This window comes from Chaetura pelagica, unplaced genomic scaffold (genome assembly GCF_000747805.2).
Source record: "Chaetura pelagica isolate M959 unplaced genomic scaffold, ChaPel_1.0 scaffold49, whole genome shotgun sequence".
NCBI lineage: Eukaryota > Metazoa > Chordata > Aves > Apodiformes > Apodidae > Chaetura > Chaetura pelagica.
This window is the reverse complement of record NW_009970715.1, coordinates 115443-116443: the sequence shown is the minus strand read 5'-3', so window position 1 is coordinate 116443 and position 1001 is coordinate 115443. Positions and strand designations below refer to the sequence as shown.

Here is a 1001-nt window from a genome sequence, read left to right as displayed (position 1 = left end):
TGGAGCACAAGTGTGAGGAGCAGCTGAGGGAGCTGGGGGTGCCCAGCCTGGAGAGCAGGAGGTGAGGGGAGACCTGCTGGCTCTGCAGCTGCCTGAGGGGAGGTTGGAGTGAGGGGCTTGGGCTCCTCTTCCAAGGAACAAGTGCTAGAACCAGAGGAAAGGGGCTCAAGTTGCACCAGGGGAGGTTTATTAGGATATAGGAACAATTTCTTCCTGGGAAGGGTTGTCAGGGCCTGGCCCAGGCTGCCCAGGGCAGGGGGGGAGTCCCCATCCCTGGAGGGGTTTCAGAGCCCTGGAGATGGTGCTGAGGGACACGGGGCAGGGGTGGCCTGGGCAGGGCTGGGTTAATGTTGGACTTGATGATCTGAAAGGTCTTTTCCATTCCTTTCCTTCTTCCGTCCCACTTCAGGTGCCATGCACCAGTACTGCTCCAGCTTCCATCATGTCCAGCTCTCCCTGCTCTGACCAGTCCCGAGGACACACACTCTGCACAGTGACAAAACCTGCAAAAAAGGGGGGCACATATTGTGATATTGTTACATATTTTACCAAGGGAGTCAGCCCATTGGGCAGTGAGGTTGGGGTCTCCCAGGCACCCCTTTCCCTATCTCTGGGGGATAGAGGGGCTGGACACTGGTATGTCAGAGCAGGCCCAGCGAGGTGGGGACAGATGGCACCAGAGCAGAACATGGTGCTGGCACTGCAAGCACTGCCACCCCACTCAGGCCAGGACTGGAGCTGCTAGCATCCCTTGTTACAGAGACACCAGCATCCATTACACCCACATCAGAAAGATCTGTTTCCAAGAGACCAAATCTCCTCTTCTGGTTGATGTCAGGGCCTGAATTCCCAAGGATAGAGAGTCGTGAGCAGGAATTCTGCCTGAAAAGCAGCAGCTCAGCCAGCTGTTCTGTCTTGGTTGTGTTTTTTCAGATGCCCGTACTCAGCGTGAGTACGATGAGAGCCACATTGTCACAGCACGGAGGATTGAGCAGGTCAGG

At 56.1% G+C, this 1001-nt stretch overlaps 2 protein-coding genes across 2 annotated transcripts in view; one reads left to right on the top strand and one right to left on the bottom strand.

The window, feature by feature from the left end:
* MDH2 (malate dehydrogenase 2, NAD (mitochondrial)) overlaps positions 1-441 on the bottom strand; it is a 9320-nt gene extending 8879 nt beyond the window's left edge. The window contains exon 1 of the mRNA XM_010006040.1: positions 427-441. Within this exon, the coding sequence (XP_010004342.1) occupies positions 427-441 (15 nt within the window). The remainder of the gene's footprint in view (positions 1-426) is intronic.
* Positions 442-638: 197 nt separating this feature from the next.
* Positions 639-1001, top strand: part of STYXL1 (serine/threonine/tyrosine interacting-like 1) — a 10677-nt gene continuing 10314 nt past the window's right edge. The window contains exons 1-2 of the mRNA XM_010006039.1: positions 639-660; positions 934-995. Of these exons, the coding sequence (XP_010004341.1) occupies positions 639-660; positions 934-995 (84 nt within the window). The remainder of the gene's footprint in view (positions 661-933; positions 996-1001) is intronic.